This window comes from Anomalospiza imberbis, chromosome 2 (genome assembly GCF_031753505.1).
Source record: "Anomalospiza imberbis isolate Cuckoo-Finch-1a 21T00152 chromosome 2, ASM3175350v1, whole genome shotgun sequence".
NCBI lineage: Eukaryota > Metazoa > Chordata > Aves > Passeriformes > Viduidae > Anomalospiza > Anomalospiza imberbis.
Genome location: NC_089682.1, coordinates 17,000,006 through 17,024,792, shown reverse-complemented (window position 1 = coordinate 17,024,792; position 24,787 = coordinate 17,000,006). Strand labels below are relative to the sequence as shown.

Below are 24,787 nucleotides of genomic sequence, written 5' to 3'. Positions count from 1 at the left end.
AGAGGCTGCACCTCAAGTGAGATCTGTCCCTGCTTCAGGTGTCAACAGCAGCAGTCAAAAACCAAAAATGATACTGTGCTCCTGGCAGTCCCAGAACTGCCCCAGGCAAGAACCCAACATGCAAGACAGTCACCATGTTTGTCAGATCTCCTTTTATTACACACACCCACTTAACAGGCTTTTTAAAAAAAATTATTTTTTGGAGGGGAGGGAGAAGTCAGGCCCTGGCAATTACCTTAAAGGCCTTCAAAAAGAACAGGCAACTTTCCCTATGCAATTACCACTTCAAGAGGGATTTTGGAGATTAGGCCCTGAAACTTGGAACACAGTACAGCATTACATTAATAAAAGTCTTTCCTTCCACAAGCTGGTTATGATTATCATGTCACAGCCACTTGACACCAAACACATCTTTCACATACCCTATTTCCAAATCCATTGGTTTTGTAATTAAAAACATATTTATTCAAAAATGTAAAATGAAAGAGCTCAAAAAAAAAAAAAACTTCAGAAAGAAGCACAACATAAAATTTAGTTGTGTGACTATCTTAAGAGTAATTTTTCTTCTTTGAGGATATACACATTGCTTCTTCTTAATAATGCATAAAAAATTCTGGATGTTACAAGACAGTAACATTCTCCGTCTTTCTACAAAGTGAGTTGAGATTTCAATTATTTTTAGCAGTGAAGAGTTGTTTTTGTAAAAAAGATGCCTTTAGAAGAACCTAGCTACAGTCCCAAGATATTGCAAGAAGTTAGTTGAATTAAATTAGCTTAGAGAGATTTTGACTGATTTGATTTCCTGGGGCTTTAATGGAGCTTTGCAGCACATATTTTGCATTTCTTCTAAAATTCTCATCTGTCTTGAGAGAATATGGCTTATTCTTTGAACACAAGTTATGCAAGGATATTTCTAGATGACCTATAAATAAAAATCTGTATTTATTGACTCACCAAATCTGGAGACAAGCCTAGACCCCTCAGTGCTCGAACACTGTTCTGCGTTGGTTTTGTCTTCTGTTCACCAGTAGCATTAGGCTGAAAATGCACAAATAGCCCTGAGCTGAAAGCTCAAATAGCAACTAACATCTGCTAACAAAGCAGTTACAGATTAAAAGACAAAATTCATTGCAAGTAATAATATTTGCAGGAAATAAATATATCCAAAGAGAGCCATAATATGCCAGAAACAGAAATGACCCCACTGTTATTACTTGCATATGAAATACTGTGAAGAAACCACAGGGTTCCAGTTCAGGTCAAGTTTATTTTGTTGTTTGTTTTCAGAGAAAAATTTCCATATAATTGGCTCAGGCAAAAGAAGAAGAATATTCCAAAACTTGGATTTGGCTAAAAAATTGAGAATGTCTAAGACAGCACAAAGCCTTCAGTGTCTGTTCTTGAAATATTCAGATGTAGTAAATAATTCTGTTCTCAAATACATAGAATTTACTACCAATTGCTGTTCAATCCTCTAATCCACAGCTGTAGTTAGTAATTATCTTTTTGTCTGCAGAAGGTGACATCTATCATCATTACAAACCTTTACTCGCCAAAATATCCCCAGTGAGTAGTGAAGCAAAATTTAGAGTTCAAATGAAAAAATACTTTTAGTCTTGTACAAGGAGTTACAGTGGTCTTTACTTGACTCCAGCATGAAAGGGTTAATGAGACAAGTAAACAAATACAAAGCCAATATAGAGTAAAATTTATTTTATTAATTCTAATAACTTACCTGTGGTACTAGGCTAACATGGATATTACAGAAGTTCTCTCTTTTTGCTTTGAACTGAAACTGTCTAAATGCTTCAACAAATGGCATTCCTTCAATATCTCCAATAGTTCCACCCAACTGAAAAGGAAATGGATATGTCAGAGTGGCAGAAAGCAAAAACAAAGGAAAAAAAGTCTCATATATTTCAAGATGTTTTCTGAAACTTTTATCTGAAAAAAACCCCTGACAATTGAAAGTTGCAAAGATACTCTACAAAGTGCTTTCATCTACTCTGCACGGTTTGTTTCTTGAGGAAAACATTAAACAATTTTCAGGTTTTGTTATGTTCACTTTCCACCAAATACATAAGCTTCCCATGGGAAGATGTGTGGTGCTGCTCAATAATACATGCTTCACACTGCCTTCAAAGTGGTGAACCAGTAATCAATAGTTGAGCTGATGCAAAGGTTTTTATATAGGAAAACTTTACTTCCTGTCAGATTAAAAAATATTTGTGATTAACTAGAGAGAGACATTTCTCAGGATTATCACGGCTTTCCAACATCAATAATTATTTATTACTAAACCAAAATGCAATACAGAATCCATGCTGAAATTTATTTATAACGACAGAAATCAGATGCCTTTCAAAGACACAGCGAGCTATAGCAGACTAAGCACTGAATAAAGCAGCTTTGCAAACAACTCTGATGAAATAGTTGTATTTCAGAATGATCTTTTTGTGCCACCAAGTGGTTTTCAACAGAATTACATATTTCTGTTCATCCAGGGCCAGAAAAGCTTACAACTACATTTGTAAATCACACACATTTAGTCTAACTCCTTCAGGATTTTACAACGGAAAAATGTTACAATTATTTTTAGAGTACTAAAGAAAATTAATTTTATCAGGCTGGAGGTTTAAATGTAACAAAAAACCCAAAAAAACCCAAAAACCCCAAAACAAAACAAAACAAACAAAACCATAAAAAACCTGCAGTTAAAGGACTGATATGACCATCACTTATTAATGTTTTTGTGCAACTTTTGTATTTACTTTTTCATATTTGTTTTAAATGAAATATTTGACTCCCACTGTGAATATCATAAAAAGATCTATAGGTATTGGTAAGCATATTTCAATCAAGGCAGATTCTTCTGCATAAGAAACACTGAATAATTCTGCTGCTGGGTCACAAAGCTTATGGTACTATTGATTGCAGTAGTCACTTCTGGCATTAAATCTGTGACATCTTCTGTCAAATTCTGAACTATAATATTTTTTCATTCTTTTTCATTATTTGTAATAGTACTATTAGCAATTACTGGCTTTCATCCAGCTCAGTGCCCTACTAAGGGTGGGTAAAACTCCTTGTTTCCATTGTGCAAAACATCAGCAGGTTAAGTAATTAACAAAGTTGCCACCAAAGATCTTAAAGACAACAACAGAAAGTGGGAAAATAACTTACACATTGTTTAAATATATTCCTTTAAGCATGACCACAAGCAACAAGATGAACATTTGAAGTTCTATGGAAGCTGGAATGTTAAAGGCTCTCCTACAGACCACGGGAGATTTCAGGTATTACACAAGTTTTCTCAATACTATTAACAGAATAAAGCTTCAGTCAAACATCTGGAACTTGAAATAGGCAGTTCACATTACAGTAACTGCTTTCATTCTCTAAGTTAATGAACTCTTAAGAAGCTCAATTTCAGCCGTATTCTAGAGTGGATTTAGTCAAGTAAATGGAAGCTAAGACCATGCCTATCCCTTTAAGAACAAACAAAGGAATAGAGAATGTGGTTTTGAATTTCTGCTCTCCATAAAACTTCAGTCTGACCTTTTTACAGTACGGAGCAAATAGAAAGCAAATGAGCTCATTATGTTCACTGTAGATACCTAAAAGGTATAGATATTCACTGTAGATACCTAAAAGGATACCTAAAAGGTTCCATACTTACCTCAATTACACAGATTTGTGGCTCTTTTTTGTCATCATCCACAGGAACTTTTGCCTGATTCATTACCCATTCCTGAACTGCATCAGTAATGTGTGGAACAACTACAAAACAAAACAAAGAAGGCAAACACAGCTTACTTTAGGTCCACATACTAATTTTTGAATGCAAAAGGGGTGAACTGAACAGAAAGCCAAAAAGAAACTACTAAGTCCTTTCTCAAGTTCTCCTTTCCTTGAGCCCAGAAGCCAAACCTTACAGGAATATGCCCGTATCCCGTATCTTTTAGAAGGGAGAAAGGAGTAAGGTGATGGAGCAAGAAGCACCCTGTTCTAGCTGATCTCTTCTTTTGTGAAGACTGAATGGACTAAAATTAAAAAATACAAAAATTAAAAATTAAAATTACAAAAAAATACAAAATTAAAATTATTACCTTGAACGGTTTTTCCCAGATAATCACCATGTCTTTCTTTATTAATGACATGCTGATATATCTTTCCAGTGGTGATATTGTTATCTTTATAGAGACTGATGTCCAAAAATCTCTCATAATTTCCCAAATCTAAGTCAACTTCTCCACCATCATTTAATACAAAAACTTCTCCTGAAAAAAGAAAGCAAAAACAGACAAAAAACCAATAAAAAATCAGAAATTATTAAACACATAGCAGGAATACCACAGATATCTTAAAATAGAAGAAAAAAAAATTAAATTATATATGACAACAACATATCAATAAAGTCCATACTGCAACCCATTCTGAATTATCTGAATTGTCATTCTGTATGACTTAATATCCAAGTCAGTTTTACATCTAATGTCCATCTCACAGACACATATAGTTTTGCAAATAAAATGTAAGTTACGTTGCCAAAATATTCAAGTAACATAAATATTTAATCAGCATTTCCACAGCAGAATAATCCTTTGCTGGAAGAAAACAACCTCTAGGAATCGTAAATCAGCAACAAATAAAATATTCATTTACTTGCAGGAGAGAAAAGCTATGCTTTTATAAGCATGAATTATTATAAATGTTCAAAGTGTTTCACTATAAATTCTTGTTGATTGGATCTATTTTAATGATTGAGGCTTCGATCAGGAGTAAAGTTATGATGAACAAAAATGCTTCTTCAAACATAATCGCCGTTTCTGAGTCAGTTGTTTCATCCAGTATATTTAGTTCACCATGTCCACAGCAAGGGTTATTTCTGACCCTGAAAAATCCACTTAAAATACCCTTCAGGTTCACACTTTTCTCAGCCCTCTAAAGGTTCTCTAAATTCTGAATCTAGTCAACTTCTGACAGAACTCAAGTAACTAGATCTTGAGGTAAGGCTGGAAAGTTCTTCAGAAAAACTATAAATATTTTGTCATGACCCAGTAAATCAATGGCAAAACAAGTTACATTACTAATGCAGAAAAAAAAATGTGGACAACAGAAATGTATATCCCACCAAAGCACAACACTCCAATTCAATGAGTTTAGGTTCTCTAAGCTTCACTAATGTTTTTTATTAGATTTTTTTACTAAAACGAGAACTTAAGGCAACTCTAATGACGGCACTTAAATCAGAAGGCACTGATACCCAGAGAACAGCATTCTCAAGTAACTCTTAAGGACTTAAAGATACAAGCAAGTTTCATAGCACTATTTAAAAGAGGTTTTTAATCAAGTTGAACTGAAGACAGCATTAACTGAACAGGTCTTACAGCTAGGATTTTCCCAGTAAAGTGGTATTTTAGAGAAAGGAAGCAGCTGCTTATAACAGTATCTTCAAAGAAACAGGCTTCTGTTTCTTAACTTAGAGCAGACAGTGTCCTTGAGAACACAGAGTAAACAATAAACTTCAAAATAACAATAAAACAAGTTGTAAACACCATACTATTGGTTAAAAAAAAAAAGAGCACATTATTATAAATACAAATGTTTATGTGTATGGGAATAACACTTATCTTCATACCATGTTCATATGGTGAAAAGGTTCCAGCATCTATGTTGATGTAAGGATCAATTTTGATTGCAGTGACACGTAGACCACATGATTTCAGAATGGTGCCAATGCTGCTTGCAATGATCCCTTTGCCAATGCCCGAGATGACACCACCAGTTACCAGTATGTACTTCATTGGAAAATCAGCACGCATGCAAAGACCTTGAGCTGGAAATCTAAAGCAACAAAGATGTACCTCTGATGAATGCAAATTCATGTCTGGGAAGATCACACACTCAATCTGCAAAGATCTAAATGAAAATGACTTTCAGCAACATACAGTAAAAATGACCATTCTGGAATCTGGGAGTAGGACCCATCTCTCCCAGGTTATACACCAATATGTAAGAAAAACACTTGTCTTGTCCCTATCCTAGGTCCTGATGAGGCTGATTAACACACAGAGCTGAGGTACTAATTTACAGTTCTAGACAGAAAGGGGTGCTGAGTGGCAAATCCATAAAACGACTTCAAAAACTTTTTACTATTTATACACTTTAGCAAACAAAGGCACCAGTGTTGATCAGCTACAAGCTGCATTTTTCCACCCATCTGAAGCAGGATGACACTTCTCTCATCTGTAAATCACTTCACATTCCATTCAGGTGGCTGTGGCGGCTGAACTAATCACTGAACAGTGACAGCATAGCTCACCATAAAGCAAGAACTCTAGGGACAAGAAAAACTTTCCTTACTTAAATACCCAATTTACCCAAAACAACACACAACTTGATCTAATGGCCCTCAGTATATATCAAATCAGTGTGGTACTTCAGCGGCTGGTATGAAGCAGTAGATACTCAATGAACATTTTAATTCTTCTCTTTATTATACTAAAGTAACATAAATAAGGCCTAGATCTTCAGGAGACTGAGTTCAGGAAGGTAACAAGGCATGTTATCATTACATTTCTGGTAATAGGAATTAATAAACTCTTAGGCTCTTACATTCCTGGTAATAGGAATTAATAAACTATTTGCTTGTCAATATGATCGAAAAGACAACCATAACCATTAAATGCATTTAACTCAGAAGAAAAAGGAACACCAGGGATTAACTTTTCCCTGCCATTTAATTTTAATATGTAATTCTTTTAGTAGCAAAGATTTTAAGACTTGGATCCTACTACCTATGTTTCAGGCTATTCCTTCAGAACTCAGCCAACTTAGCTGTCAACATTAACATCATAAACACCTAAGCCATTTTCAAAGCTCTTTTCAGGAAAACAAGGGGGATAATTTCAACAACGGTATAAATCTTGAGTACATGCCACTTTAGAACTCTTAAATCTTGCTTACAGAAACCAAAATGAAAAGTTTGCTGTGATTTTAGCAAAAACAGCGATATCCCAGCAGCTTCAGGAAACGCGTTTACTTGAAATGGGCACGGAGAACTGCAGGTGGTCTGGGTCACTTGTAAAAGACGAAGGAAATAGAGTTATGCGAGGGAGCGCTGAAAGCGACTACTGGAAGAAATCTTTTTGCTGGGAAGTGGCACACGAATTCCTCTGTGCAGCCTTATCTACGGGAGCTGCCGCCTCCAGCAGGGATTTGTGGGCGCTGCACCCCGAACGTGCCGCACCGCGGGAGCGCTCGGGGCGCTGCGGCCGAGCAGGGAGAGGCCTGTGACTTACGTAGGTGTTAAAGGCGGCTGCTCCGAGCAGAGCCCGGCAGCGCGGAGCAGGAGAGCCCGCCGCGGGAGAGCCGAGCCCGAGCGCACCGCCGGCGGGGCGGGGCGGCACCTGCCCGGGGGGCCCCAGCGCCTGCAGGTACCGCGCCTCCGAGCGCACCGCGGCAACGGGGACGGACACACGAGCGGGGGCCGGCGGCCGGGGACACCCCCGCCGGGCACGCAGCGGCCGGGACCACCCCCTCTGGGGCCACCCCCGGCGCGGCAGGCGCCGCTGGCCCCGCTCCGCCCGGCCCTTCCCTTCCCTTCCCTTCCCCCGGCTCCGCGGCCCTTCCCCCGGCGGAAGTGGCGCACGCGGAAGCAGCGCGCAGCGGCCGCCCGCGGTTCCGCAGCAGCGCCCGCTCGGCCCGAGCGCGGCCGCCGCCCCTGAGCCATGTTGCGCGGCCTGGGCAGCTGGCTGGGGCTGGAGCGGGCGGGCGAGGAGCAGCTGCTGCCCGCCGGCGAGAGGAGCGGCCCCGCGGAGCAGGAGCAGCACCATGAGGAGGAGGAGGCAGGGCCGGCCGAGCAGGAGCAGGGCGAGCTGCTGGGGGACTCGGAGGCGCTGCTCAGCCAGGCCAAGGGATTCGGCAGTGAGTGTGTCGGGGCTGCCGGCTTTCAAATATGAGCTAAGGAAACAAGGCTGTACAGTGCCTTTCGATTCTCCCTCTTTCAGAGCTGTTTTTAAAGGAGAAGCGTTTCCTTAAGTATCTGTTCTGTTGACGCTGTGGGAGGAGGTCTGTGTGTAGAGAGAATAGATCTGTCTACGTAGAATAATGTACTTCGTGGACTGCGCTGTGGGCGTTTGTGTTCTTTTCATAGGAAGATAATGGGGTTTGATGATTTTGTTGAACATGTCTGCGGTCTTAGAATCACAGAATGGTTTGTGTTAGAAAGGACCTTGAAGATAATCTCATTCCAACCCCCCTGCCATGCCTGCTAGACCAGGCTTAAAGCCCCATCCAGCCTGGCCCTGAACGCTGCCAGGGATGGGGAAGGCTGTAATTTGCAATAAGTAAAGTTCCTGCTTTACTGTAGTGAATTCTTGGATAAAATTAATCCACAGTATAGACCTACTCATTACTAAAGTTTTTTTTTAAGGAAAGGGGTTTGGGTTTTTTAAGTCGATGTACTGAAATTCTGGATCAGTATGATCTGAGAGGTTAATCTGAGCTGGTTCTTTACTGTGCATTGTCTTGGGCAACCAGAACAGCAGCAGTTTAGTCTGTGTAGTGTGCTCAAATACCTGTCTTGTTGTGGTAAATTGATACTAAGCTGCTGCTGACTCTGATTGTTCTAATCTGCAAATTACTCTGATTGTTCAGGAAGGAAAAAGGACTTTTAGTTTCAGGGAAAGAATAAGTATTGACTGTTATCGATATAAAGGTCCATCCCATAACTTGCTCTGTAAATGAAAATTTGGTTTAGTGGTTTATGGGTCCATTGTCTGGAACACCAGAATAGATTGTGGTGGAAAGGTTTTCTTGCTGTTTTAACATATCATCCTAGAAACCTCTGCATGGCCAACAACCTGGGTAACTGTGTAAAAAGAATCTTCTGGCAGATAAAGAATTTTACTGGTAAAACAGAATCCTTACAGACATTATTTTTGCTCATTATCATGCCATTACAGAAATTATAAGCGTTTTGCCAGTGTGAACTAATAATAGAAGTATTGCTACATACATATTGTTAATGCAGGCATACACTTGTAAGATGGAAGATGAGTTTTTTAGTCATTTGAAAGTGTTATTTTCCACCACAAATTCTATTTTTCTAAGGATAAGTACCACCCCTTCTGCAGTTTTATAAGGACCTCACTTCAAAAGTATATTTGCCCTTACTGGAAATAAAAAGCATTTTGCTCTTCAGTGTGGCTCCAAAACCACTTTGTGCAATAATGTCAGAATGTCACCAGACAGCAAATGCCTCTGCACATTTTGCACCTAAAACAATTGCATATAGGTGAGGTTCCAGGGATGAAACAGCCAATAAAAGCTGGTAGGGAGTAAGCAGTCCAGTAGGTTGCTGCTTCCTCTACTCTCATAAGGGGAATAATGTATGTGTCTATGTCTAAAATGTAGAACTTAACCTTTTTTTTTATATCTGAATCTTGTGATGGGTTATAAAGCCTGATAACAGGTATAAAAGATAATAGTAGGTACTTGAAGGATGTTTGGTTACCACCATTCTGTGACTTGTTACAGATTAAAAAAGTTACACATAAAAAATTGTCTTAAGGCTTGGCTAGACCTCTGCATATTTTGGTATTGAATTGGTGATATCATTACAAGAGAACATTTTATCCAACCCAGAGAATAGTCAGCTTTCCAAGCGATGACATCACTGTTCCAAAGTAACTCATTCTACCAGTGGCTAACAACCATGTGTTAAAGGAAATTTTTAATTTTTTTTTTCATTATAAGATTATGTTTTACATTTCTAACCCATAGGGAAACTGTATTTTTTGAGAGTTCTTGAGAAGGAGTGTTGCCTTTTGTTTGAAACAGAACTGCTGGGTTTTGGTGGGGGTTTTTTTTGTGTTAGCTGGATGATTTTTTTGACAATCCCTGTATAAAAGTCAAAGGTGATTCTCTGGAATAACTGAAATATGTGACTTCTATTGAGCTGACTACCAAGCAGCACCCCTAGGTCCCTTTCTGCAGGGCTGCTCTCTAGACACTCCTCTCTCAATTTATGTTCATTCCCACATGCAGAATCCAGCATTTATTCTTGTTAAATTTCATGCCATTGATGTTTGCCCAGATGTTCCAATCTATCTAGATCCCTCTGCAAGTATCTGATTTACTATGGCACTGACACAATGTATGTACTGGAACTGAGGTGCTGCAGTGGAATGCAGCCATTCAGTTATAATTAAGTGCTTGTGACATCATGCTATCTGAGAAATAGTACCAATGTTTTAAAATCACTTGTCTGTAAGCTGGTACTTGATGTTTCTGAAGGTTTATGATATACATCTTGCTTCTTGCAAAATGCTTCTTGTACATTTGTTCTCCTTAATTAAAATAGAATAATACATGCAGATGGCCATGCTATGTGTATGTAGTTCTTTCCCTGCCACCTCTCTTCACTTCAGCACTGCTAATACAAAGAATGTGAGTCTTTGAGAATATTCTTCATTGCTGTTCTGACACTGAATGTTTTCAGAAAATATGGCTCAGAAAAATGAGCGAACAGGGCCACAGTGCTTTTCTCTTCCTAAAGAGAGGAAGATAATGCAAAATAGATAAGGGCAAACATCAAGAGCAAGCTTCTATGCCAAGACTTTTAAAGGAGGTGTTACCTGCCTGAAATTTTTCATGGATTTTCTGCCTCAGTTTATAAGACTTTATTGTGCATGTTGATTTTCGTAAAAAAATATATAATTCTGTTTTAATACTGTGGCTAAGTTACTTTGTGGCTTAATGTCTCCAAAACACTTATATGAAATCAGGAAAGACACATTGCTTCAGAAAACTCATTGGAAAGGAGTATTTCAAGGACCATTAGCAATGTTTGATTTAGTAAACAAGGTTCATGTATAAATATTTGATTTACAGAAAGTTGTGCTCATCATCATAATTAAAGAATATAAACTAGAAAAGGTTAAATAGAATTTTAGGAGTTTTTGTAGGCCAGAAGCTGGGTTAAGTTATTTTGAAAGAAACTTCTAAGTAGGTATCCAAACATCTAAAGAGAAGATAAAATAAATGTAGAAAGAGAGCTGGATATAAAAAAATCTGTTCTCAGGTCTTTGTTTTTTTTTGTCTGTGAAAGGTTACCTCTTCAATTTTGCCTCTGCTGCTACAAAAAAGATATCTGAGTCTGTTGCTGAAACAGCACAGACAATAAAGAAGTCTGTAGAAGAAGGAAAAATTGACAGTATCATCGATAAGGTAATTTATTTCTAGACACTTGATATGAAAGATCTGTTTGCTTACCATTGTTACAACATGTGGCAGAATCTGGCATTTGATAACATTTCTTTAAACTGTCTTTAGATATTATGTCTTTCAAGAAATAATCTCTTGTCATGATGAATGATGTGACTGAAATGTTTATTCATGGTAGAGTTTCCAAAAAATGGTCACCCTGCTTTTCTCAGTGCTGCACCTGTGTTTGTTCAGTTCCCTCAGGATGCTGATAGACTGGAGAAAGACCAGAAGAAAATATTTAAAATGCCAGCGTAGGTGGAAGGGCTGAAAGAATTTGAGACAGGCAGATGGGGAATGTCTGTCCCAAGATGTGTGGACTGGTTTCTTTTTGCCCCACAGTTTATTTAGTTTGAAGAAGGAATGAGGTAGCTTGCATCTTATTGACACCTCTGTGCAGAAGTCAGATTTAGCTTGGTATTGTACATATTTTATCCTAGGACCCTAGGGGTATACAGGTATAAGAACCAGTGAGCTAATGAAACACCTTCTTACTGTCCTGTTCTTTTCCCCACCCTGACCCTGCCCCATAGTTCTTACCTTCTCTGTGTCTGTCAGCTCCAGTTGCTTAACTTGGGCCAGCAAGTGTTCTTCCAGTGCAGTAAGCCACAAACCTGGCAGAAGGAAAAGAAAAAAAAAAGAAGGCGGCAGCACTAAGTGCCATGAAGTGTTCTGTGTTTGCTGTTGAGAGATCTGGGAAGGGAAGGGAAAGGGAGCTGGTCAAAACCATCCGAGCAGCAGTAGGACCGTGCATCCAGGAATGTCTGATACAGGCAAACCCCTTTTCCTGCTCCTGTCTCAGACATCCCTTCTGGGGAACTACAGCATTGCCTGCTTATTTTTTTAATACAACAGAATCCTACCTCTTGATATAATAAGTGTTCATGTTGTCTTCCATCAAATTAATTTCTATTATGATCACATTTTACATTTTGTCTTCATATTTCATAGACAGTTGTCTATATAATAATAACAGAGATCTATTTCCTTCTACAGTAATATCAGAGTCTAATGTAATTTTGATCTACATCAAAGGGGAAAAATCTTCTAAGATTTTTTCAATGCTTCTGAGAAACTGTAGCTAAATACCTATAGCATATTTTATGCCAAAAATACAATTTTCTTTTTTCTGTAAATGTTTTAGAGTAATACACATTCCCTGTTTCAATTAATCAGTATTACATACAGGAGGAACAAGATTATACCTGTATTATCATAAAGCTTTCTTCTTATACCATATAAATTGTTTTATTCCATAAGTAGAAAAAAATTAACATAATTTTAAACCTGAAGGAACCAGAATAATCTGTTTGTATAACTGACACTACTATAGTTCTCTCACTGGTAGTAATCTTAATTTCAAATACTCAGTTACTGAAGGAAAAAAAAGTAAGAAATTTATCAGGATTTAGCTTGAAAACTTCTGTGCATTTTGGTAACTTGTTAATCCATAGGCCTCACCACATAAAGTTGTATTTTTGTGAGTGGTTTAAGTATTCATTTCTAGCTTCATCTTTTTTGCCTCTGCTTTCAACCACATTTGAAGAACATTTGCATTCTTAGTTCTAGATTATGGCATACCAAATTCTGAGACCATTCTCCATTTTTAAATTCTAAATTCAATATAGAATATTTCTAAATATGATTTTTAAAATGAAAATTTGTCAACAAGAGAAGGGGAGAAGTTATTTTGTTTCAGCTAAGCAAGTGTTCTGAAATGCAACTTTACAATTTTGAAAGTCCAGTTTCTTGCCATGGATATATTTCTTAGGCAACTCTTAAAACTTTTGTAAGGCCAAGAGTATCTCTAGGTGTTAGTGCTTTAAAAACATGTTTAAATAAATCTAAACAGTCTGCATTGGCTGTATTTTATACAGTGAGACAGTAAGTGGATATGCATAATATGCCGATGTTCATATTATCAGCTAAGATTCTCCTTTTTCCCCGTGTCCCCTGAAATTGATAAAACTATAAATATATTTTTGAAAGCATACACAATAGTTTTAAATGCAAAATCAAATGTTTCAGTAAAAGGAAGGGGATGACTGACATGAGACACCTTTAACTAACAGGAAGGGCCACCGTGGATATAAGAATATGCATTGTATTTGAAAGCACCTTCTGACTGAAGATAAAACAAGAAGAGTGAATTTTAATTATTTTTTAAATTGTGGTTCCCTAATTTTTATTTTAGACAATTATTGGAGATTTTCAGAAGGAACAGAAGAAATTTGTCCAAGAGCAGCAAACCAAAAAATCAGGTAATGTATGCTTTACTTGATGATGTCTAATATCACATAAGTGAAACCTTGCTGAAAGCTGGATAATTAAGATGTATCTAAAACTAATCTATCAAAACACTGTTTAACGAAATACATTAAGTTATGACAGAATTTAATGCATGTGGTGGAATAGGAAGATTATATTTCTAAGTGGGGTTAGTATTACGTTATGTAGTTGGTTTAGATTTGCTTTTTAACCAAATTCTGCTTTGTGAAATAAATGCAAAGATCACCATGCTAGCGAAGTTTTCTCACATTGTGTTTCATCCTTGACTTTTATCTTTTTAGATGTGTTACCTGAATGCAATAATTTCTGACAGTTTTAGTATGTAGTGACTCTGTTAATCTTTAAAATGAGCTGGTTTTAAATGGATTGTGATAAAATTTTTCATGGTGTTTTTAGTTAATGTGTTAGTCTGGTTTCTACTTGCAAGATTGTTTATGGGATTGTGTTGTCTGTAGTTCTTTTTGTCTGTTAGTAAACTTGGGATTCTCTTAATGTATTTCTAAAAGTTCATGAAAATAGGTAGCTAGATTGGCCAAAGGAGGAGTGACAGATGGCCTGACTGAATGAAGCATGAGCATCTGATGTGGAACCATGTGGGTGAAAGATCTTGCTGGTATCAGCTGCACAGGCAAATAAGTGTTATTGGATTAAGGGCACAAGAATTATTTATCTGCTACAGATGCCTCATAGTGTCTCTGTAGGCTGAACTTGCATTGACAGTGAAGAGATTGATAAATATCTATACATCTACAATAGTTTATTTTCCTCTCTGTACAGCCCAGAGAACTATTTTGAAAGTGTCTGCATAACTATATAAAGCAGCTGAACTGGAGTAGGCTTGCTCAGTGTGTAACAGGTTGTAATTCATAACAAATTTATAACATTTTTCTCCATTGTTAAAGAACTGGTGTCTTCTGGGTGTAAGTTACTTTGCAAACTTTATTTAGACAAAGTTTACACATTATAAGTGGATCTGGAAATATTACTTGCAGGCACCTTAAACAATACAGTACTACTTCAGTAACTAAACTGAGAGGCACCAAATTCTGACTGGTGCATGCTGCAAAGAAATACCCACAGATTTATTTTTACAATTGCAATTATTTAGTTGTTGTTCTGGTTTTCTTTTTTACTTCTGATAAGCAAAGATCTATTCCTAGGGTTTCTCTTATGCCATGGACTTAGTTTAGGAAAAAGACACAATGACTTGGACTACTGGGTGTAACTCTGCTTACTTTTGTGACAATGTTACCTTATGTAAGGTCTGTTATTTGGAGTGAGTTTTTTCAAGTAATATACATGCAGTTATCTTCCTCCTTTCTACTAGAAGCAGCAGTGCCTCCCTGGGTAGACAGCAATGAAGAAGAGACAATTCAACAACAAATACTGGCTTTATCAGCAGTAAGTATTTCATTTCCTGTAAGATTTGAAATTTTCTCTTGGAGAAATTAAAACTACTGGGTTTTTTTAAGTAAGTTTATTAAGTTACGTGTTTTCAAGATACTTTTAATATGTCTGTCATGACACCAATCATGTGCATTAGTAAATAGTTCTATCAGTTTCAACTTGAACCAAAGCACAGCCTCAATATAGTTTTTATTTTTATAAAGGCTTTACAGATTGCTTTGCTGCTCTTGTGTGTGAAATATGGTGTCCTTTTTCTGATATCATTTAACGGCTACAAATATGTTCTTCAAAGGATAAACGGAATTTTCTGCGGGATCCTCCAGCAGGTGTGCAGTTTCATTTTGACTTTGATCAAATGTACCCTGTTGCATTGGTCATGTTACAAGAAGATGAGCTTCTCAATAGGATGAGATTTGACCTTGTTCCCAAACAGTAAGTAATTTCTGCTGGTAACTGTACCATCATGCTTTGAATGTGTCTGTAAATACTTGTAGATTTTGTTCCTTTCACTTCCTTCAGTTCTTTATGTTCTTCCTATGTGTATATACATTTTTATGCTAGTGTCTAACACATGCAGTATTGCATGTGCATTGCAGTTTAGCAGTTTGAGGTAAGAAAAAAAGTATATCTGTGAGACAGAACTAATAATGACCTGTTGACTTAAGTATGGGAGAGGTCCTCAGTATTACCATTTCCAGTGTGCTAAATTTAATGATTTTTTTTTTCTCCAAAGAAAGGTAAAGGGGCAACAATCAAAATGTTCAGGTCTGTTGGTGTAACTGACATCCCAAAAAGGTGATTACAGATAGTCAGAGACCGCCCCTGGAGATATGGTAATAGAATGTGTCACAAAAAAGCAGCAATGCAAGCAAGAAAAACTGGATTTGGATAGGAAATGGGAAAAGCTCTGTGTTGCAGAGCTTTATTCTGTAGCTGTTATTCCTTGTCCAGTCCCAGACTCTGTTCCTAACGCTTATTTCACAACTCAACTTTCTATTTAAGTGGGAGACTAAGACATTAGTCTCCTTGTCTAAGGATGAAAATGGAAAGAAAATATCTCCTTGTGACATTTCTGTCTTAAATCTCCTCTTTTTATAAACCTTCCCAGCTCCTCATTCTGTTTACCTTCTTCTCTGTTGTCAATTCTGAAGATCTACCCATATTCTCTGATGCTGTCTTCAGCCTCTGGTCATGCTATCCTTGCCTTTTCTACCACAGTGCTTAATATTTTTTTCACCTGTTCTTAGTCTCGGTCACTGTTTGCCTGAATAGGTGTGAAGGTAACTTCATTCTTTCAACCTACACAAGTTCCTCCCTGCAGAGCTTGCCATTTCTGTCTTCTGTTGCCTGTGGGTCAACGTTGGGTCTTGTCTTTCTTGCTGGAGGAATTTCAAAGGGAAATGTTACCTGAGGTAGGGGATAGTCTCCCACTTACCAGAGCTTGCCAGTTCCAAGATGACAGTTTCTCATTACTATAGATTCTGTGCATGTGCTGAAAGATGTGCAGATAGTGAAACAGTACTGCTGCAGTCTAGGAATGGCTTCTGCCACCATAGATGTTCCAGTTCCACCTGATGTCTAGGGAAGATGTAGACAAATATAGTTTGACTACAACAGAGTGTTTGGCTTAGAGGGAAAGAGAACAGGGTTGCTTGGCTTGTTGAGTTTGTTTACATAATTTTTCAGGAGAGATGGAACAGCATAATATTTTTCCATAGCGTGTATTGCTGCATGTTGTTAAGCTTTTTCTAGAGTTATAACATTACTATTGTAGGTTCAAGTCAATTGCAAATGTCTTGTGAGAGATCAGGAACTTCTAAAATAACGAACTTTTTAGAATGTGTTCATGTCACAAATTTCTTTTTTAAGATTTTATTTAAATATCACCTATGTCTATTCCTCCTCTCTGCATATTTAATTTTATTTCACTGCTCGATGGTAAAAGTAACCATATTCCAGATGTAATAATCAAAATCTGTTTGTTCTCTCTAGTGTAAAGGAGGAAGTGTTCTGGAGAAATTATTTCTACAGGGTGTCCCTAATTAAACAGTCTGCACAACTCACGGCACTTGCAGCTCAACAGCAAGCAGCAGGAAAGGAGGAGGGCAAAGGCAGAGAAGAGGATAGTGAACTGAAAGGTATGGGAAACATTTGTTTTAGCACAGTTCATTAACTTAGTGTAATGCTATTGTCTAAAATCTAAAGAAAAAATTTTCAAACAGTATTAAAATTGGTAACATAAAGAGCAGTCTTTTAATGAAAGCCTTCAGATGCACATATAATATCTATATGCATGTGCAGCACAAATTTTCACAATTTTATAAGTTTAATTAATTAGCATGTCTATCAAGTGCATCAATAGAACAGTTGCCCTGTAACCCACCCTTGGATCTGCCCCATTGGAGCCCCTCCAAGGATTCTTAGCCCTGTATCTTGTTATATCTACAAAGTATCTTATTATTTCAGCCCAGATGCTAGTGCAAAACAGGATGTCCTTGTTAGAAACTCTTTTTTTCTTGAAAATAAGACCAAACAATTTCAAGAATGTGGCATAATATGTGAGAAAGGGTAACTACTGTTCTAAAGTGTGAGAAAGTGTTAAAAACTATACAGCTGTATATTAAAAACGTACAAAGCTACAAATACATTAAAAAAGCTAAAAATCTTTAGGCATTTATGCTCACTATATACATCAGGTGCCATCACATTTTTATCTTGGATTGCTTATTAAATCAGGGCCTCTCTCACCATACTTGGTGTCTTTGTGTAGACTGGGGAAGAGGCTCCTGGTGCTTTTAAGCTGTTTTCCAGTTTCAGCCAACTTTGTCAGAAGAGTGGAAGTCTCAAGAGGAGAAGTGTTGTACTTGGCTTATGTCAGCTCATGACCATTAGTGTCTTAGGTGTGATTTTTGACTTGTCAGAAAGAAGTAGAAGATACCTTTGGTTCACTTGATCAGACAACAGGTACTAGCCAACCCAGCCAGCTGGCATATGGATTGCTCTTGGGCTTTGCTCATCCCTCATGCCAAACAGAAATTAGTGAGTGATACAGAGGTAGAACTGCTGTGGTGGTGGAGTGTAGGGTGTGCAAAGGCCCATTATACATTGTGGAAACAGACAAAAAAGGGGCCAGGAGGCTACCTGGGATTCAGCCTTGAGATGAAGAAGCTGCTTCAACAAAGGTATCTTCAGTTACATTGATCAGTTTCTGCAGGTGATTCTTACTGGCCCTCTTACAAACCACTGGACCTCTTTGCATGTTAACAGATTCTGCAAGCAGGAATATCTGTGGCTTAAAGAGTATAAAGTAGTTAGTTATTGGCAGAAACACAAAAGATAACCAGTAGCTCATTAAATCTTAGCCTAACCTAGGTACACCTACCACCCCAGTAAGATACCTGAAGGATCTTGGCAGGCTGGGTAGGGATTGGGCAGAAGGAGAAAGCTTTTTCTGCACCTTGGAATGGTTCTCATATCCCCAGTGTCAATGAATTGTCATCCATGAAGTCCAATAATACTTAAGTCCTGTTGACACTGCTGGCCTGACTTACAGGTGATTGCTGCCAAGTTAACTTCTTTTTCCTCTTTTTTGAATATAATATCTTTCCATATAGGTATTTTTTCCTCTTGAGTCACCTTTCTTGTTCTTTTTACAGACTTTTTCATAGATCTTTTGCACAGCTTAGTAGTCTTCTGCACTGAGCTAAGGTTACTCAGCTGGGCCTTAGCTGCCCATCCAAGGAGCAGAACTTTTAGGTGAAGGGGAGGTTACAGATGGAATTACAAAGCTGGGCTTCCATGTTGCTTATGTGCCTTTGTTGTCAGTGTCTCATGCTTCTCATTAGGTTTTGTTTGGAGTGTGCCTGTGTCGGCCTAGGCAAGGACCCCATATAGAGTGGAAAAAGTAGTTTTCTCTGAGTAGATTCGGTAGTAGCCTGTCCTGTCAGCATTATCATCCAAGCGGTGCTGACCGAACAGGCGACTCCAGAATAGACCGTAGACCAAGAGGCACCAATTCCCACTAGTTTTATTCAGGACAGTTGTTTACTGTCCCAAAACTATGGCTGTTTTAACTGGTATCTCAGCTTTACAGGAGAGATGGCATCCAATCTACTGAACAACAAAAATGTTGTGTTTGAGTCATCCAAACCCTTGGAAAGTACTATTCAGTCAAAGTGAAAGTTGCTGGATTCTAGTAAAATTCCCATTGTGACTAAAGCAAAACATACCTTCATTAAAAAAGGAAAAAAAAAAAAGAAAAAAAAAAACCTCCATTGTCTTTTGGCCTGTTGCAGCTCTTCTACAGTTCAAACCACCAGTATGGAATATGCAGCTAATGGCTGCATGTTCTGAAATGGCAAAGATGCATGTACCAGACTTTAGTAAATACATGTTTTGTTTGACTCAGAAATTGCTTAGATTTGGGAAGCTCTGAATCATACGTGTTATTTTTGGCTAAAGTAACCTTTTTGAAAGTTGGATTCCCTAATCAGAGGCTAAAACTGGAAGTAATTGCCTTTTGGTAGTTCTTCATAATGTTCAGGCTTTCTTCTTAAAGCTGAGTGTCTATAAAATAAAATTGTTAGCCTTCCATTTCTGTGTCTCCTCCTTAGCTGCTATTTTCAGAAAGTTAAATAAGTGTGGTTGATGTGAAAGGAAAAGAGAAGAGATAAATGAAAGACATTCCACATTCTAGTGTAAAGGCTGTATAAGATCTATAACAAAATGCCAAGTTGTAGCCCTTGTCTAGGTATTGGTAGCTCTGTAGTTAGGGAGTAAGTCACCTTGGGATGAGAGCACACTGCAGTGGAGGAGATGATGCCGGGCCAGTAGTCCAGAATGATGCTAATGGTACGTCAGTCACACCTGACGGGGCCAAGGCCCAGTGCAGAGCAGCTGTGTCCCATCTGCACGAGAGCAGCAGGTGGGGTCTGAGGCACCTCTCTTGAGCAGCAAACAGTTACTGCCATGTCCTACAGCTTTCTCCAGCAGGGAATGCTGGAGCCTCTTTGGCTGCAGTGTTGGATGCAGTGAGAGATCCTCTGGAAATAGGAAAGTGGAAGAGAAAAGATGGGACAGAGCAGTGGGCATTGAGTAGATGAGCTATAAAAGCAGGGACAGCTACCAATTAGGGAATGATTTTAATTAAAACTGACCTTAATTTTAAAAATTAAACACAAAGAATCAGAAATTGCTGAGTTAGCAGGAAGAATCCAGCTGGGCACCCTGTAGAAAGCAGAGCTGCAAGCTCAGAGTTGCTTTGCATGTTTAAGCAAAGAGAACTGCTAAGCAAGCATTTGTTCACTACCACAGCCTCCCCTGAATGTTAACTGTTCTTGCAGCCACCTGGCTCTTCATTGTAACTCTTCTCCCCTCAGAGCTGCACTAGGAAAAAAGCTTTCCCTTTACCTGCCAGGGAAAAGATCTAACCTTGCTTCTAAACAATCGTTGTCTTCCTCGCACCATGCTCTAAATACAGAATACCAAGCTTTTGTAGGAAATTGAGACCAGCTTCTAGGGTTTGTTTCTCAGAGACTTCCTTTGCCTGTGTGAAAGGTAAGGCTGCAGAACACTGTTCCCATGTGGCCTTAGGGGTGTGCATAGTACGTGTACAGTCTCGTCTGCCCAAGAGCTAACTGGCACCCATGTGAGCAATAGAACCCAGCCAGGGGAGTTTGAAAACTTCTGTGATAGACAGTGACTGGATTTCATGACCAAGTCTATGCATTTGTAACTTTAAAGATCTTGGGATGTCATTTTGAGGGTCAGAGGGATCCTGTCTATTAAGTTTGGAGCCACAATGAGGAAATGGCTTGCTAAATTTGTCTTAATTAAGACTAGAAAATTGTTTTGCTTTGTTTTTGAAAATGGTTCACCTGTGGCTAAATTCAGCCTTTAACCACAAGGATTCCTTAAAATATAGTATTTCCTTGTATATTTAACAGCTATGCAAATTAAATTAGATTTTGATATATTTAAATGTTTTCTACCCTTTTTTCCCTTGATAGAAACAGTACGGCCAAAAACACCGCCTGTTCCAATAAAGCCTCAAATAAAATCACAAGAGGTAAAAATGCTGTTATATTTTATCTGGGATTTAGTATGTGATGCTGTTCCTTAGTCAGTAATTATGCATCTTTTTGAGTAAGTTCTGCTATGAAATTATAATAATATAGTTTCTGACAGTCCTAACCTGCTGCTGTTCTGCTGTGATAATAATTTTCAACATATAATCTTGGAACTCATTTTTAGTAGCAGAAACAGTAGTTTAGCTGAAGAATGTTTTCCTTAGTATCCTGCACATTATGATGTGATTTTACTGTCAAGAGTGAAATTTCCAAAATGTTTGGAGTAGAAGGTTAGCATTGCATTGAGACATAAGCAGTACCTTCATAAAAATATATCTGTGTGCCATGTTCTGTCCAACTCTTCAAGAAGTGGTCAGGCTGACATACAAGGAATCTAAATGATGCATTGCAATAGCAACACTGTTTTATTTCACTTTTGCTTGGTACTGCAACTGCCTTTACCTTAGACATATAATGACCTTTGTTCATTTCTGGATTGTAAAATCGGTGCCAGAGAACGCTCTTGGCAGAAGCAGAGCTGTGCTTGCCAATAATATGCAGCAGGCAAAGATTTCCAAAGAACAGTCCTCTCTTAATCTTACTTTGATGAAGAAAGGTGTTACTGAGTCAAAATTTTCATATTTAGGTCCTGTTCTAAACTACTCAGGAGTTTATTATTGTTTCTGAAGATTACAAACTCAGAATTAAAGTTGTTAAGAGAACACAAAGACAGCTTAGAATGTAAACCAGATCATTTTCAGTACAGCTATCTAACACTTTTGTTTGTACAAAAATACTTGTAAGGAAAAGTAGCCAGTAAAGAAAAACAGTTGTGAGAGTAATGCATTTGGGTTTTGCCAACTCTAGTTAAAAGCAGTCATGAGTGAAACTATGTATGGTGACTTTTTTTACGCTGTCTGGATAAATTTATACTGAAGTGTCTTGTTGCAGGATGAGGAAGAGATTTCCACAAGTCCAGGTGTATCAGAATTTGTGAGTGATGCTTTTGATACCTGTAATCTGAATCAGGAAGATCTAAGAAAAGAAATGGAACAACTAGTGCTAGACAAAAAGAAAGAGGCTTCAGTAGTAGAAGGTAAAGCTACTATTACCTCTGTTTCTTACAGGTTAATTTAAAAGGAAAAAAAAAGTTTTAATTCAATTTGGAAAAATAGATCTGTGACCGTCTTTTCCAAAGTGTATGAAACAACCTTCGGTAAGATATTGCAGAAATTAATGATAATTTTCGCCACGGTCAAACCACATCTTTCACAGAATGTTAACTGTGAGTGATTTAAATCCAAAGAACCTAGGAGTTTTAGGTCGCTCTTTTATGAAAGTCAGTGAGGGGTATTTTTTTCTTTTTATCTCCTCCTTTCTCTTTTATAGGTTCTTCTGCATATGAATTGTTTTCTTTAAGTGACATCCTTGTAGGTCAAGTATGGTATTTGAAAATCAGGCTGTTTTCTTCTTTTGGCACCAGCTAAAAAGGCAACATTTGCACCAAACTATGTGCTCCAAGAGGCCTCTGCCTATAAAGGTTTATAGGCATTTGGAACAGTTAAAATTTACCAAATAGTTCTGAGAATGATGATAAGAAATTAAGTGGAGCTTATTAATTAAAATAATTCAGAAGAACTAGTATCAGTGTAAAGAGCATAAAAACAGTGCGTGATGATGTGACTCTGGCCATACATAATTTACTTTGACAACACTTGTATATGTAGATGCTTACCACAAAATTTGCAGAATTTTCTTAGAATGTGCTTTGGATTTTCTTGCCATCTAGTTCTTTGATGAAAGTGTTTCAATAGGTCATTAATGTGTTACTCGTTCAGAGAAATCTCAGCTGGCCTGTACTGATTTGGACTCTGGAATTGTGAACGTTCCTATGCAGGCTGAAGTACCAGCCAACGTGTAACACATCAAACACCCATCTCCTCCCCCACACTCTTGCCTATGATAGGCAGAGCTAATTAAAACAGAGATTAACAACACAGGAATGCCTTCTGACTAATTTTTTGCCCTGAGGTATGAAATATGATTACCTTTAACCCTGATTAAATGAGCTTGCCTAGCTACAAATGGCAGTGAGGAGAGTACCTTCTTCTTTATTTTAAACTAGCCACAGTATTTGATCTTGATTTCTTTTTTCCATAACAGTATATCCACACTTTTACAAACTTTATTTTTTTATGGACATTTAAAATTGCAAAGGGAGATTCAGTTGAAAGTAGAGTGAAAGACTGTAGAAAATGATATTGCAAAGGGACACTCATAATGACTTAGCTGTTTATGTCTTTATTATAGTATACATATAGGAATATAGCCTTTTATATTAATTAATTCCTACTTGTGATCAATAGGAAGGTGAAATTTCTGAAGTGCCTCTTGTTTCTAAGGAGAATAGTCCATAAAGTTTAGGAGATTTATGAGAGATTCAGTACAAATTCATCTAATTTTATATAAATAAGCAACATACAATATTATCTGTTAAATTCTTACACATCATTTGTCTTTTTTAGAAGAAACTGCTGATTGGGAAAAGGAATTACAACAAGAGCTTCAAGAGTATGAGGTGGTGACAGAATCAGAAAAGCGTGATGAAAACTGGGATAAAGAAATAGAAGAAATGCTGCAAGAAGAAAATTAAACATTTTCACAAAATCACTATAACCCAAAGCTCTTTTGGAAGACTGACATGGATTTCTGCTTTCATATTTTGCTTACAAAAATATCTTCAGAAGACATAAAAGAATCTAAAGTCGTTATAATTCCATATGGGAATACAACCAGTATTTCTGTTCTTTATATGAGCAGTTTCTGAACTTCTATATTCTTCAAAAGAAAAAAAAGAGGAGGCAGATACTGCAGGTTATAATTAAAAGTGATAACATTAATACATGAAGCAGTGGTTCAGTTTGAAGCATTTTTAGGTGATCAAGCCGCTCTTCAAAGAGATTTCTAAATCTAAGAACTGCAATTTTTTTTGCCTACAGCCTTCTGTTTGGGATGTAAAAATGGATGTTGTAAGTAACTTAGTCCTTGACAACAATTCTCTCTTGATATTTGCACTCTGATCCCTGTATAATCTGTAAATGTGTACTATTTTTAAGGTACTTATAGTTGGTAGATTTCACATGTATTTAACTTCCTTAATGTATGTAGCCAAAGAATTTATAGAAAACCCTATCAAATAGCTTTCAAGGATTTGGTAAAACATACTAATGCAGACTTCAAAAGAAGCTGATTATTTATCAGTCAAGCAGCAAACATTTAAGCATTTAAATTAGTAGAGTTAGTAACTGCTTGAATTAAATTTGGGTTTGTTAATCATATTTAGATACTGCCTTTCCCCACAGAGAGAAATGGTTTAATGCATTCTTTCTGCAGAAGGGTGTTATGTTTCCATTTAATTTTACTGTCTGAGCTGAGAGCAAATTAAATGCTTCTCCTTAATTTTAAGTACTGAAACATTTATGTGAAAACTTTCACTGGTTTGGACATCTTTATTAAATATTGTAAATATGTAAAAAATTGGCTCATTTGTTTGGAGGGAGGGCAATGAGGAGTAAATATGCTTCAGACACAGATTTTTTAAATACAATGCTTAAGACATAGAATTCAAATTTAAAAATAGGGGGTTTTTTTTCTCTAAAAGGTTTTGGTTCTTCATAGGCATCTGGATGTTTCATGTAGTTATACCATTAAGTCAGTACCTTTATATATAGATAAATGAAAATTTTATGTTT

General features: G+C 37.4%; 2 protein-coding genes and 1 long non-coding RNA gene across 5 annotated transcripts in view; 1 reads left to right on the top strand and 2 right to left on the bottom strand.

Annotated features, from left to right (window-relative positions):
• The window catches only part of CTPS2 (CTP synthase 2), a 58,136-nt gene extending 50,703 nt beyond the window's left edge, over positions 1 to 7,433 (bottom strand). The window contains exons 1-6 of one of the 3 annotated variants that reach the window (XM_068179982.1): positions 7,305 to 7,433; positions 5,642 to 5,847; positions 4,110 to 4,280; positions 3,680 to 3,780; positions 1,736 to 1,852; positions 955 to 1,038 (exon numbers count right to left, since the gene is read on the bottom strand). In XM_068179982.1, the coding sequence (XP_068036083.1) occupies positions 955 to 1,038; positions 1,736 to 1,852; positions 3,680 to 3,780; positions 4,110 to 4,280; positions 5,642 to 5,825 (657 nt within the window). In that variant the 5' untranslated portion in view covers positions 5,826 to 5,847; positions 7,305 to 7,433. The other 2 variants (XM_068179983.1, XM_068179984.1) reach the window with 2 other exon arrangements.
• Positions 7,434 to 7,687: 254 nt separating this feature from the next.
• On the top strand, positions 7,688 to 24,572 carry SYAP1 (synapse associated protein 1). Its single transcript, XM_068179989.1, has 9 exons — positions 7,688 to 7,929; positions 11,117 to 11,235; positions 13,466 to 13,532; positions 14,888 to 14,961; positions 15,260 to 15,399; positions 16,960 to 17,105; positions 20,976 to 21,034; positions 21,987 to 22,131; positions 23,561 to 24,572. Exons 1-9 carry the CDS (start codon positions 7,734 to 7,736, stop codon positions 23,686 to 23,688), a joined length of 1,074 nt encoding a protein of 357 aa, XP_068036090.1. The 5' UTR covers positions 7,688 to 7,733; the 3' UTR covers positions 23,689 to 24,572.
• Positions 15,282 to 22,063, bottom strand: LOC137468350 (uncharacterized). Its single transcript, XR_010995889.1, has 2 exons — positions 21,948 to 22,063; positions 15,282 to 16,538 (listed from the first exon to the last, which is right to left on the bottom strand). It is a non-coding gene; the product is annotated as an uncharacterized lncRNA (long non-coding RNA).
• Positions 24,573 to 24,787: the final 215 nt, after the last annotated feature.